At 36.6% G+C, this 12,161-nt stretch overlaps 1 protein-coding gene across 1 annotated transcript; it reads right to left on the minus strand.

Moving 5' to 3' along the window:
* Window positions 1-8,851: 8,851 nt before the first annotated feature.
* On the minus strand, window positions 8,852-11,851 carry LOC134856495 (uncharacterized). Its single transcript, XM_063872763.1, has one exon. The coding sequence runs from the start codon at window positions 11,716-11,718 to the stop codon at window positions 9,109-9,111; it is 2,610 nt and encodes an 869-aa protein (XP_063728833.1). The 5' UTR covers window positions 11,719-11,851; the 3' UTR covers window positions 8,852-9,108.
* Between the last annotated feature and the right edge of the window lie 310 nt (window positions 11,852-12,161).

Genomic DNA, 12,161 nt, shown 5'->3' on the forward strand with positions numbered 1-12,161 from the left:
ATGCATGTACATATGTATGCATGTTTTTATATATGAATGTATGTTGTAAGTATGTATGTAATTTTTTGTGTATGTACCTATGCATAGGTACAAATTTATGTATGTATCTGTATGTATGTGAGCATGGATTTATCTATGTATGTAGGTTTGTATGGATCTAATTTGAAGGTAAGTGCTTGCTGTTTGTCAATTAATCGTTCTGTTTATTTGACAGCTGTTGCCTTAACTTAAGTAATTTTTTTTTTTAGATTGTTTCTTAACATCTTGTGGTGGCAATGTTTTTGTTACAAAAAACATGTTGATAGTTGAGGTTGGGACCATGTGCAGCTTCGTGTGGCGGTTCTGTATCTGTTCAGCAGTTCTGCTGGTGTAGCTAACTGCACATAAAAACACATATATAATGGATTTGAGTTTCTTTTTAAAGTTATAATTCCCCGGAAGGCGCTAAATAATCTCAACAAACCAATTTTATTGTGGTGAACCAGATTTTTTTTGGGCCAAATCAAAATCTATCGCCTGATTATTACCCTGCTTGCTCGCTTTAATTGCTCGAAAATAGACTAAAACTTAAATTCAAATTTTTTAGACCATAAGAAACATGTCTACTATTTCTTAACTTTCGTTAGAATCACGACTAACAAGGATTTAATTTGATATATCACCCATCCTATTCTGAAGATGACTTATTGCACCTGGTTTTGCAGTTGAAAAAAACTTTTGAGAAAATCAAACAACCGAAAGAGAAAAAACTCGTCCCCAATTTCAGTGATCGGTACAACTACAATGTAGTTCAATGCTTAACAAGTAAAACCCTGAAACTTGACCACATTCATTACAAAAAACATTTGATCTCATTTATCGACAAAACTTTGAACATTTTTTTTTCAAAATTTTTTGTTAGCGCACCTATTTTCGGGAGAATGAGAGATCAAATTGAAGAACCATTTACTAGCAAAAATTAAAAACTAATTTTCAATTTATTGTTATTGGTGATTAGATTCGAAGTTTGAAGGAAATTGTTAAGACAATTGCTCATTTAGCGGTACCCAAGAAAGTTTACTTTAATACCGCATTTATCAAAACTAAGTCATATGATGTTGCAGAAGTGTTTCATATAAAGGTGCTTGTTTCTTTTATGCTGATCAGAAACATTATCCGCCTGGACAAGGGGTTGCCTTTTAAACTTGAAACATTATTGTTCCAGGCTTTGGAGAGAGTGACAGCATATTCTAGTTGTGGCAAAAGTATTTGAGCAGATAAAAAAAGAGATCAAACACTTGAATGGTAAATTAGAAATCAAGATTAAAAAAGAAGCCTTCAAGTTGTTTTTGATTAATTTTTTTTGTAGTGCCTTAGCAGCCCAACTGGTCCAGATTAAGATTTTTTATATTTGACTTCAGAACAGTACTTTTGCCCGCTGTACTTTTGAAGGCAAGTTCATTTGCAGACACGCTTAGTTCTTTTCTTGTGAATTGAATCAAATTTGAATCCTGTGGTGGGCACATCCCATTCTCATATCCAAAAAATTGTTGATCTTTTGTCCACTTTTTCAGCCGTCTCGAATCGATCCTACAGTCTTTTGCTTACCATTTTGAGCATTGTCGAATTGATCCTACTTTGTGAAATTTTTCTGCTTCCTGCTCCCACGAAAAAAAAATTCCGATGCATCTTGTTTCAAAACATTCCAAGTAGTCCAATAGGATTTCAACTGCCCGGCAAACTTCACTGCATATGAAATCAATCTGCATACGAAACTTGAATACGAAACTTGAAATCGAGGCTCGAAATCAAGGCTCGAACAGCATACGAAACTTGAAATCAAGGCTCGAAATCAAGGCTCGAATAGCATACGAAACTTGAAATCAAGGCTCGAATGAGAGCCAAAGCAATAAACGGCTTCGAGATGTTTTTTTATCTATGTAAGGGTGCCAACCTAAGTTGTTAAGCTTTGCGCCAACTAGCTAGCGCGAAGTGAAAAAAGCAGTAGTTGATAGTGTCGACGCTGATAAACTGACGCTTTTTGTAAACTCGACAACCATTTGGGAAAGTTCAAACCTCGGACTAAGACCTTTCAGCTGTCTGAAAGCCCACGAGATTTCTGATTTTCGATCTCGTTTTGTGGAAGAAAGTAGACAGGGGGAAATTTTGCATTTTCACAACAGCATGGATTCCTAATACTTGAAAAAGGCCGCATCTGTTACGTCGGTTGTGAGAGTCAGCATTCGATCATTATCGTAGGGCCGGAATCAAAAAGCCAAAAGCTATCGTCCTTAAGGGTCACAAACTCGAAAGGAAAATCTTCGATCGAGTGGGGCTAGATTCGGTAGATTATTGCCTTTGATCAATTCTGGAATAAGATTCGTTTTTTGTTTAGAGCATAATTGACTCAAATTAATCTACCCTGAATTCTCGACATAAATTGCTCGCGGGGGCTCCAGAGTTGATTTTCCTCGCTCTTTAAAAGCACGTTTTAACCTACGTAAAAATTTATGCTTTAATAACTGACTGGCAAAAAGTTTTAACCCCCAAAAAATAACACTGGGCTTCATAAAATATGCTGAACTGGAAATATTTGTGACGTTATGATGGCGGTCCAGATGCTACTGTGGAAGCTACTGTTTTTCAATTCCTTTTTATCGTACCTGTTTATTCATCTCTATTTCGCTTTCGATTCAAAACTGGCTGCAAACGTAATTATTATCTGCTCGTCGATCCCCCAAATCCCCCAACGCCACCTTAATTGTTGTTGCGCACTTCGCACCGTTTTATTTAACCCTCTAATTAGAATTTATGCTAGCTACTAAATGTGGCCTGCTACCAAAGCACTCTGGTAGCAGGATGGACACACATAATGAAACGTGCAATCATTGCTGCTCATTTTTTGTAATGCAATAATTGGTACAATAACTAGTGGTAACAAATAGGCTAGTGATGAAAAAACAAACCTGAATAAATCCAATCAGATTAACCACAATCATCAAAGAAAAGATGTAGCAACTACAGGTAAATTTTCCAAACAAAACTTTTTGAATAAATAATGAAATACCAATTTAAGGCTTTTTAAATCTATAAATAATGAGTGTATAAAACAAAATGTCCGCTTTCATGTGCGAAAAACGTCTGAAACTTACTTTTTTATAAATGCTACGAGTGCGGCAAACACCTAATGCGGCAAACACCTGTCGCTTTTTTATAAATGCTACGAGTTATCACTTTCGACGAAAGGTCGCTTGCAACAAATTTTATTCTCACAGAACAATACGCAATATATTTTGTGCTTTTAACGCGCATGCGCCGAATTGACCCGAATCAAAAACTGCTCCAAATTGAAATGAGAATCAGAATTAAATGCTTGTTCTAAAAAAATGCTACTAAATATTAAATATATTTACTTGAAATTGTTGAAATTGCGTGTGAGGGATGATTTTAAAAAATCATAAGTTAAAAAACTGAATTTTTGAACTTTTTTTTATTGTTTCAGTGAGTTGAACACTACTTCATCTAAACCAAGTCTGGTCAAGTAGTCGAATCTTCCTGCCTAAAAGAACAGAAAGAATTGAAAAAAAATGACTCACCTCGGGCTGTTCGTCAAAAATTATAAAACGCAATTGATAGGTGATTTTTTTTTTATTTCAATCAATAAGAATTCCGAAATCATCCGTTAGGGCTCTTTTCCAGTTTCCTACTTCCCTCGTAAAATAAAAAAAATGTTCAAAAAATCTTTACATGGCATTTTGCTGGTAAGAAAAATTGGAAAAGTTTGTTGATCTGCTCACGCTCACACGTTTTAGTGCAGTTTTTAACTTTCATACATTGAATTTATGAAAAAAAATCAAGGTGGGGCTGGAAAAGGGCCTCTGATTGTAAGTTTTTGGTTAGAACATGTAATTAAGTGATCGGAAGATTTGATTTGATCTTGTTGAAAACTGCTTAAGGTACAAACTGGAAGTAACTGCAGTGATGTTTCGCAATGGAGACCTCGTTTCGAGTTTGGAAACTAGAGGAGAAGTTATGGTACCAAATGGTCAGAACAGTGACCGCGGGATCCAAATTCTTTTTATTGTTCTGAAAACAAAAGAACAAAAGCGAAAACAACGGGAGGAATATATTACACCGGCTGAATATTCGACTCAGTGTCGCTATTGCAAAATATGCTTAAGTAACATTTAAAAGCCCTTTTGTACCGAATGAAAGCGACCCTGATTATGACAAGGATGGACACACATAATGAAACGTGCAATCACTGCTGCTCGTTTTTTGTAATGCAATAATTGGTACAATAACTAGTGGTAACAAATAGGCTAGTGATGAAAAAACAAACCTGAATAAATCAAATCAGATTAACCACAATCATCAAAGAAAAGATGTAGCAAATACAGGTAAATTTTCCAAACAAAACTTTTTGAATAAATAATGAAATACCAATTTAAGGCTTTTTAAATCTATAAATAATGAGTGTATAAAACAAAATGTCCGCTTTCATGTGCGAAAAACGTCTGAAACTTACTCTTATTTAGTTTAAAATCTAAAACCATAATAATGGCACCAAACCTTCTGAGCTTGTTTTTGAGAGCAAGTATAAAAAAGAGAATGAAAGATGTCACTTTAAGGAATGCGCAATATGCCTTTATGCCTTTCGGTTTCAATTAACTAACAGATTTTTAGTTTTGAAAGGCGAAATGAGCAAAAACTTGATTCTCAGGTGACTAATGAACAAACAACTCATTCGTTGTCAGCACAGCAACTCGTTGTACGAAGTTTAAAAAAGGTTAAAATTCACCAAGAAAATTACTGCTCGAATCAGGGTTGAATGTTCCGTCTGCCCTTCAGCAAGTATGAAGCAGCTTTTGGATTGAAAAATTGATACACCTGAAACCTGGCTATATTGGTCTAATAGTGTTCTCGCATACGATTCAGATTTGTCATTGTAAATTTATACAAATAACTCTGTAACTTGTTTAGAAACAGTATGTTATACAAAAAAGTTGAGAAAATGAGAAAATGAAAAAACGCGAGCATATATATTCCATTACTTTTTCGGAAAGAGAATGTTGTCTTCATTATTATCGTATTTTCACGGGTAATCTGAAAATTAAAAACTCAATTATTCAACTTTTTCCTTGATTGAGATATCATTTGCCTTTTCAGCTATTTTAAGGAAATTTAGAAACTTAACATCAACAATATACCTAAGACAGATAACTTTTAAAGGAATGTAAATTCATCTCGAAGTTAATTTCGGAACGTAAAAAATTATTAACGTATATGCTGAAAACTACGTCTGCGTCCTGAACTTGATTCTAGTTGCCTCCATCTGAATGTATTTAGATTTAAGTGCGAATTGATAACAATTGAGCTTCGCGACACATGCCGTTTAATCATAAAAATTAGCGGTTAGTTTAAAATTGTTTTTGTTCCGACTTTCGAGGAAAATGGAATATTTATGCTTCGTGTGGTGTTTTTATTCAGTCACTTTTCAGCAATCAACATAAAACTTTTTAACAAAAAGTTTTTATACCCATTGAAGATATCGATTCCCTGAAATCAAATAGTAAAAACATATATTTTACCTCTGATCATTTTTTGCAAAGCTCTGGGAGTGTGAAAAGTGTCAACTTGACCATGCTCAGGACTAATTTATGCACGCTTTGAAGTTTTAGAAAGAGTAACGCAAATTACTTATGCGTGGCGAATTATCACGCCCCCTAAAACTGTTCCACATTGAATAGAGGCTTGGCTAAGGGGTTGTTTTGAGCTCGTACGACTCACCTTTTTTACTTGATCTTTGATACTGTCCAAAACTTATAGTTTTTCAATATGTTCTCTTCCCAAAAACTATTCGGTTGTTTGCCCTGATATACAAGCAGTCTTGCTTAAAACTAAATTTGGCTGGAAAAAAGTCGTACGAGGATGAAGCCTTGAATCATCCGACTGCTGTTTATTAAGCATCAAACATTAAAAAAAAGAAAAAAAAACAAAGAATTCAGAAACAAAATTTTGAGTTTAAACTATTCGCTCATTGAGATGAGTGGCGCAATCGGAGAAGATTCTACTTTGACAAAACAAGGAAAAACAAAAAATTCATAAAGGATAAGTATGAAAAGAGAAAAATGAAAGATTGATGCTAAAAAAAAAGCGAAAATCAATTTGTTTTTTAACTAGTCGAACCCGTTTTATTTCAAGTATTCGTTAAAAACTAACCCGACCACATGTGTCCGCTCTTTTTTCGACAGTCGAATCAGCAAGATTGCTTTTATATCTGGGCAAAGCCTCGAATGTTTCGACTGCCTTTTGCCCTTTGTCTGGTCTCAAAAAAATTTTGCTAAAAGAAACAATGGCAAACTATTATTTTAATTGCGGGAAGATAGTATAAAACTTTAAACGTTAAAAACTGAGTAGTAAATCAACTTCATACGGCCAAATATCTTGCCCCCAAATCAAAAAAATCCTTAAAAAAAACTTCCCACGCATTTATAAACTTTACTGTATTCGAAAGTCGGAAAAAAGTAGAAGATACTTTAAAAGCAGAACAGAATATTCGGTACGCAAATAACTTTGCAAAAAAATTACAAATAGAACAAAAATAAACGTCTCTATTTCAAAAGTTAGAACAACACAAACTGCTAATTGTTTTGAAATCTAACATAAAGGTATACATGCTTAAATTGATATACTAACAGAACTGCAAAATTAATAGAACTAGCAGAACTGCAAAACACGCACACAAAAAATTACACAACTAAACGTTTTAAAAAGTTTCACCTCGGGATCAAAATATTAGGCGAGCAATTTAGTTATAATCGTTTCTGCGACAACGGGAAGTACCGTAGTAGAGATGATATGCTCTACCTTCTGTGAACATAGAGATAAATGGATCCATACTATCAATCCGCCAATTTCGTTTTGAAAATTGGTCTGAATTGCAGAACTCCAGTTGCAGAGCCGAATTTTGAGCAGGTGATGCAACAGGTGGTTATCGAACACATGCTATAAAAACAAAAGTTGCAAGGGCTTCAATATTCCGGCGGTCCTTTGGGTTATCTGAAGTAAATTAAGCTTTATGAGTTTTTCAAAATTAAGTGTTTTTGTAAATTCTCCTCATCCACACCCAATTTAAAGTACACAGTGATACATTTCGCATCTACGAACACACTATTAGGACCAATTAGAGCGCCTCAATTCGATTCAGATGAATATCTGAGCTGGAATAATTTTCTTTTTTTACAATTTATTAGAGAATGAAAACTCCTGCTCATCATTTACATCAAAAAGGTGAACTTCAAGTTCCCAAAATTTCAGAGTTTTCATAGGCTAAATATATAATTTTTTAAGTTTGGGCTCACGCATTTGTTTTTTCAGATGATTTCCAAAAAAATCCGCTGAAAACGGTTGAATAAAAGTTTGATATGGTCCGATTACATTAACACCTCAAAGATAACTACTCCGTATTCCGAAAAAAAAAATCATAGCAAAACTTTATTCAATGGAAGTCAAAAACTTTCCTTGATGAAACCAGTTTTGTTAAAGTTATATCATAAAAAAACACTCGCATAGAAACGTAAGTTTTTCGGGGAAAAACGTTTGATTTCCTCATTAGATTCAACACCCCTACAAATTGATTCAAAAATTCAAATTTACCTGAAAAAACTACATTCTGCCAAAACCCCAAGCATTTAAAAAAGTTCAATCGTATAAGCTTGCGTTTATTAAATTCAGAAGTAGAAACATTACCAAATGATCTTATTTAGGTTTCCAACTGGTGCCAAATATTGTGATAAAGCTGTTTTTTCAATTTTTGGACAATGGAGTCGTAAAAATTCATTAGTATAGCGTGTAAGCATCAATTTTTTTCAAACAAAATGTCGGAAAACGATCATTTTGTAAATAAAAAAAGTTGTCTGGTAAGCCGAAAAATTGTGTAATATACAAAATGGTTTGCAAAACACGATCGCTTTTTACATAAGAGTACGTCATAACTTTGAAGCGTATAAAGCAGTATCTTGTTTAGGGGGTGTGCGGTTGCCTCAGCAAAAAGAACCCCTGGCCTTCAAAGGGTCCCTCTTTTGGTACTACTTTAGGACATATATTTTTTTGCTGACAGACCCTTAAAAACTTTTTAAAGGCTTCTTCGGCGCCAATATATACTTTTTGAGGAGTGATCGCGTGTGGAAAAAAAAACAATTGCTAAGTCTGTAAACACAAAACCTTTCAAGAAGTTCTCAAATTGGTCTTTTTTGTATGTTTGTTTTCACAATTTTGCCTGGAGTGGAGAAAATATGGTTAAAATAGTGTCTTTATTGTGATTTGAAAAAGCCAAGAGAATCAATTTAGTCGACCTAAAAAAGGTAGTTAAAATCTTCATGAAACTTCGCCTCGCTCCCCCTTCCAAAAAAACTCCGAGATCCGCCCATGGTATGGCATTAGGAATTAAAAAACTGAATACCGCATCAAAAATTGTTGGGTCATTCAAAACGAGCCGCAAAACGCAATTTTTGGCCAAAATTTTCCACAAAATGCATTAAAAAAAACGCTTCTTTTGGCCTTTTTTTTCACAAATTTGGCTGCAGCGCAGAAAATTTGGCAAAAACAGGGTCTTTCGTGTGATTTGGGGGAGTTCGGACAATCAATATGTTCGACCTAAAAAATTTTGAAAAAACCGGTCTAAAACTTTTTAAAAATCTTCCCCCCATCGAGAAGTTTTAAATCCGCTCCTAAATAAATCTGAGGTAGACTTGAGGTAAAGTTTATTTACCTCAATTTTTTTTGGGTATAACATGAAGCAACAAAACTTTGAAAAGTAAAATTGTGCTGGACAGAATATTTCGGACTGAAAGATTTCTTGAAAAGAAAATTGACAAGTGAAATTTCATTGATTTGTATGTTAAACAGGTAAGAACAATCTTAAGTTACTTTAAAAGTGATAGCGGCAAATAAGTTTTTCTAGCGAAACGTTTAACTACCTAACATACTTCCTCTTGATTCAAAAAGGTATTTTCTTATCAATATTTAAAAAAATACACCCTCGAATAGAGGACGCCTTCATTTGAAAATCATAAGATAGAGCAGAGAAATAGTTTTTTAAAAAAAAAACGTTATCTTGAGTTGAAATTATTTGGCTCTACTGGCATATAAATAGTTTCCTGGGTTTTCATCGAACTCTTCAGTTGTGTTTATGTCACTTGCAGATCGTTCGTCTGTGTTGTTTCTGCTTAGTAGGCTCTTCAGACTTTTGGGGATGCTCTCTTCTGACAAATCTCGCTGCGTCTTCACCAGCTCCCCGTTCAAGCCATGGTCCACCATCCTATTTGAAACGGGAACTTGGCTATTACGTAACACATCTCCTAGGTTTTTGTCGCTCAGATCCACTTCCTGAATCGGCAAAACTCCAAAGTTCCCACTGCCTCCGGCCGCTCCCCTGTTTTCAGCCCCACCTTGGATTCCAGCATAGGAGCTGGCAATTGTTGAAGAGGCCGAGTTGTTGCGACTTCCCATTTTCAGCTGGTTCAGACGTGGATCTTTCATTTTAGAATTGACCCCAAAATTGGTACTCCCGGTAGCCATCACAACCGAATCGTTTCCATTAAAATCAATATTCTCCTGAGATGGTTCTTTTGAACTGGCATTTGAATCACTTGTTTTTACGCCAAAATTCATGGTGGGGTACGCGTTTGAAAGTTCTGATGCTTCGCGTTTCAACGAATCATTTGTAAGCGATTTTTCTTTCTGTGCGGTTACTGACTCTTTCTGAAATGACTCCGTTGTTTTCGGAATCGCAGTTCTTTTTATTGAAACTTCGGTTGACGATTTCTGCAACCCTGTTTTTGCGTTTTTGTTTTTTAACGATTTTTCGAATGATAAACTTTTTGATACGTGGAGACGTGATGAATCTGGAGGCATAAGAGGGTCTTTTCTTGGAATTGTCTCGGCGCGCAACGACGGTGACTTTTTTTGGCTGCCTTGCGAGCTCGGCTTTTTCGATGACGTGCTATTAGTGGGAGATTGTGGCTTGCTTGAAGAAATTTTTGATTGTTCCTGGTCAACTGCAGCGGCTGGGCTTTTGGTGTATGTTCTAGTAGTGCTATTGGATCTCAGCAACAGATCACCATCTTCTTCCTTTCCTTCTCCAACAGAAACTTTGCTTGGAAAGTTTTCACTGTCTTTCGATTCCGATTTTTCCAATGGCGACTCATCTCGCGTGATTTCTGTGATTTTTGCAGATCCAAGATTAGATCGGGATCCCTCTGTTACACTTGAAGTCCCAGGCACGTTTTCAGGATTCTTGACTGGGTTTGGTCCGGGTATATCGGGCGACTTCGGCATTGTGTGAGCTTTCTCCAACATTGCCACTCCATCCGAAATTATAACATCAGAAAACGGACTTTCGTTATTTCTGAAAAGAGAGTCTGGAATTCCGGCAAAAACATCCTCTTGCTCTGGATCGGGGGTGGCGCCTAGACTTTTTGGTGACTTTTTGCGCTCTGAGTCTGCCATTTGGAGTTGTGGGGATTTTGGTCCCACCGGTGGGTTCGATCTACGAGACCCGGGAATCGAAGTTCCGATTCTGCGTGAAGTCAAGGGTGGACTTAGAGGTTTCTCGGGAACGTTGGAGTCTGAACTTAGAACAGAGTTGGACCTGTTGTTGTCAAGTTCCTGGAGAGTTGGCTCCATTGAATCCTCTCTACGCTGTTGCAACTGGTTTCTCAAAAGGTCCCGAGCACGAGCAGTGTCGGCGTTTTCTCTTGGGGTTTCAAACTCATCCGAATCTTCTTCGTCTAACTCCGGAACAGTTTGAGGTCTATTTGTGACCCCGTGACTTGGGATGTAGTAGGGGGCCGAAGGACCTTCGGAGTTGGTTGAGGCGCTAGAATTGTTATTGAATGCTGGCTGAGAACCACCTTGAAACGCGTGATGGATCGACATTCTGTTCTTAATTTTCATCAGCAGATCACGTGAGATGTTATTTCCTGCCAAGTTTACATCTCGAAGATGGTTTGGAAAATCAGTGATCAGCTGCAAAAGTGTCTCCGCAGTCCGATCTCCGATGTTGGTGTTCTCAAGGTCCAAATTGACTATGCTTTTGGAGGCTGAAATGGCCACCATCAAAAGACATGCTGCGTGGTCGCCGATGTTGTTGAAATATAACTGTAAGCTCCGCAGACAGCTGTTGTCCGCGACGGCCATCGAAAAGTGTTGCCACCCAATCGACGTAACTTCAGGATTGCTTCCGATGCTCAAGTCTTCCAGAGCGTCTCGACCTTTCTCTGATGGAAGCAAACTGGTCAAACATCTAAGCGACGTGTCGTTAAGTGAACAGTTTGTCAAATCCAGGGTCCTAATTGTCGGGTGCAGTTTGACAGCTTTTGAAATGAGAGCTACATGCTGAGATTCTAAAGGGTTTCCTTGAAGAAACAAAGCGGTCAGTCCTCTGTTGATGTTCAGACACTCGCAAAGTGCCTCGACTCTCGGCGCTGATGTCACAACATTGTCACTCAAGTTCAAATTGCAAAGAGATCTGCACACCCCGATTGAAGAGGAAATTCGACGGAAACTTTGGTCGTCTAATTGAACTCCTTGTAGTGAAAGTGCTCGGACAGAGTTGGTGGCGAGAGCGTTTCCAAGTTCCCGCACATCGTCAGGCGAGAGCAGTCGGTTTTCTAGCTTGTAGCGGGATCCGTGATAGTATTCAACTTCAGGTATCAAGCGACCAGGGCTGTTCATTTTACATTACAATCGCGAGATTGTCAGTAAATTTACTGTATACAGTTAAAAAATAGAATACCGCGTATTAAAATGGTCAATTTTTCATTCATTGCAAATTTGCGTCATTTTGGTAAAAGCGAAAAAATTATTCACTGCTTTTAAAAACTTGTCAAGCTGTGAAAACGCTGTTAAACATCGAACCAATATAATCAACGTCTTCTTGAAGCTTATGACTACATATGTGATTTTAAAAAAACTAGAAAAGATCTCGATATAAATCTCGACAAAATGGAGATTTTGAAGCGCACAGATTCTAGATTTATCAAAAAATATTTTTTCTTCTTGTACAGTTTAGATAACGACCGAAGCAATACTTGGTTAATCGCGATACCAATTTGAACAAAATTAAGACTGTGAGAATTAGCGCTGCTAATTCAAAAATCTAAGCCTCGTATGATCTC

The sequence above is a fragment of the Symsagittifera roscoffensis genome, unplaced genomic scaffold, assembly GCF_963678635.1.
Source record: "Symsagittifera roscoffensis unplaced genomic scaffold, txSymRosc1.1 SCAFFOLD_481, whole genome shotgun sequence".
NCBI lineage: Eukaryota > Metazoa > Xenacoelomorpha > Acoela > Convolutidae > Symsagittifera > Symsagittifera roscoffensis.